At 69.0% G+C, this 1472-nt stretch overlaps 1 protein-coding gene across 1 annotated transcript; it reads right to left on the reverse strand.

Annotated features, from left to right (window-relative positions):
* Positions 1-555: 555 nt before the first annotated feature.
* On the reverse strand, positions 556-1073 carry SMIM38 (small integral membrane protein 38). Its single transcript, XM_084232377.1, has one exon. The coding sequence runs from the start codon at positions 982-984 to the stop codon at positions 829-831; it is 156 nt and encodes a 51-aa protein (XP_084088503.1). The 5' UTR covers positions 985-1073; the 3' UTR covers positions 556-828.
* Between the last annotated feature and the right edge of the window lie 399 nt (positions 1074-1472).

Raw genomic sequence — 1472 nt, forward strand, 5'->3', positions numbered from 1 at the left:
CTGCTCCGCTGTGACTAATAATCCCTAAGACCGGCCTGTCTGGGCCCCAGCACCTGTCCAGCTGGCCAGTCCTGCCCCGAGTCCCTGCAGCCTCTCAAGCACATGGGTGACCGTTCAGCAGGGGTCCCTGCGCCAGGACATGGCAGGGGGCCCACGCTCCAGGCAGCGGCTCTAGCCCCCGCAGCCCCTGCACTGTGCTGTGGGCTCCCCAAGTCCATTTGGAGCTCAGTGTCCCCAGACTGGGGCTGCACCCATCCCTTGTTCCCCTGCTGCCCTGCAGCATGAGAAGCCCCTGCAGCCAGGGCCTCCTGCAGGTCCCAGACCCCTAGCACCCCCACCCAGGACCATGACCCAGTTGCTCTGGGGTGAGACTTGGCCTCCGGGTGTCACTAACATCCCCCCCACCGCCCTGCTGCTCCCTAAGTCAGCCCTGACGTGACGGAAGGTGGGGGCGGTGGGTGGTGGGTCCTGGCCGCAATCAAGGTCCCTGCCCGGCCTCGCCTCGGGCGTGACCCAGCCACACAGTCAGCACATGAAGAAACGCCGGTGCTGGCCGCCCTGGTCTCTCCACTGAGTGACCCTCCCTGTGTCCAGGGAACACTGTTGAAGGGAGAGAGACAGAGATGGGAAAGAGAGTCTCTCCGTGGTCAACCAGAGCTGGACTTGAACTCAGGCCTCCCGGTTCCACCTCTGGGCTGGAGACCAGCTGGCCTGGGTCAGCTCCGGCTCACGTGTGGCTCCCATCCGCCCCGGCCGTGGCACAGGACATGGCTGGGACTGTGTCCTCCCTAGGGCAGCCTCCGGAGTGGGGCCTCTCGGCCGTCGGGCCTAGTCCTGCTTGGGCTTCTGGGGCGGCCCCCGGCCCAGCCTGTAGTCGAGGTAGGTCCCGAGGCAGGACCACAGGATGAACCTGGCCAGCAGGATGATGACCAGCAGCACCATGAGCGGGTCGGAGCCCGCGCCTGCCCCGAGCCAGTCGGCCATGCTGAGGGCGGCCCCGCGGCGCGGCCCCGGCTTCCGGCTTCCGGCCCAGCGCAGCCCAGCACAGGCTGGGACCTGGGCCCGGGCCCAGAGCCTGTGGGGGTCTCCGAGGCGGCGCCCGCTCAAAGGGAAAGGCCCGGCTGCCCCGGGGCCGCAGAGCCAGCCACACCGCCCGGGCCCCCCGGCACGCGAGAGCAGGGATCGGACAGCGAGCGGCCTCCTTGGTCAAGAGGCCCGTGCTCCATTCATGCTGCAGCCCGCTCGCTAGCCCGACAATGGCCGCATTGTCGGGAGTCCCGGGGCGGGGGGCTGCCCGAGGCCCCCCTCGCTGCCCTGGCTCCCCTGCTCGCCAACGCTGACGTAATCTCCAAACGTCTCGGGGCGGCAGCTGCTGGGCGACGCTGGCCGCCTTCTCCCGGCTCTCGCAGCAGCCCACACCCGCTCTTCCGGCCCCGCCAGACAATCCGGCCCTTCTCTCCCCAATTAGCTAT

Source organism: Talpa europaea (genome assembly GCF_964194135.1).
Source record: "Talpa europaea genome assembly, chromosome: 1".
NCBI lineage: Eukaryota > Metazoa > Chordata > Mammalia > Eulipotyphla > Talpidae > Talpa > Talpa europaea.

Excerpts from the sequence above, each read along its gene's own strand:
- SMIM38 (XM_084232377.1), bottom strand. The coding sequence starts at position 984 with ATGGCCGACTGGCTCGGGGCAGGCGCGGGCTCCGACCCGCTCATGGTG.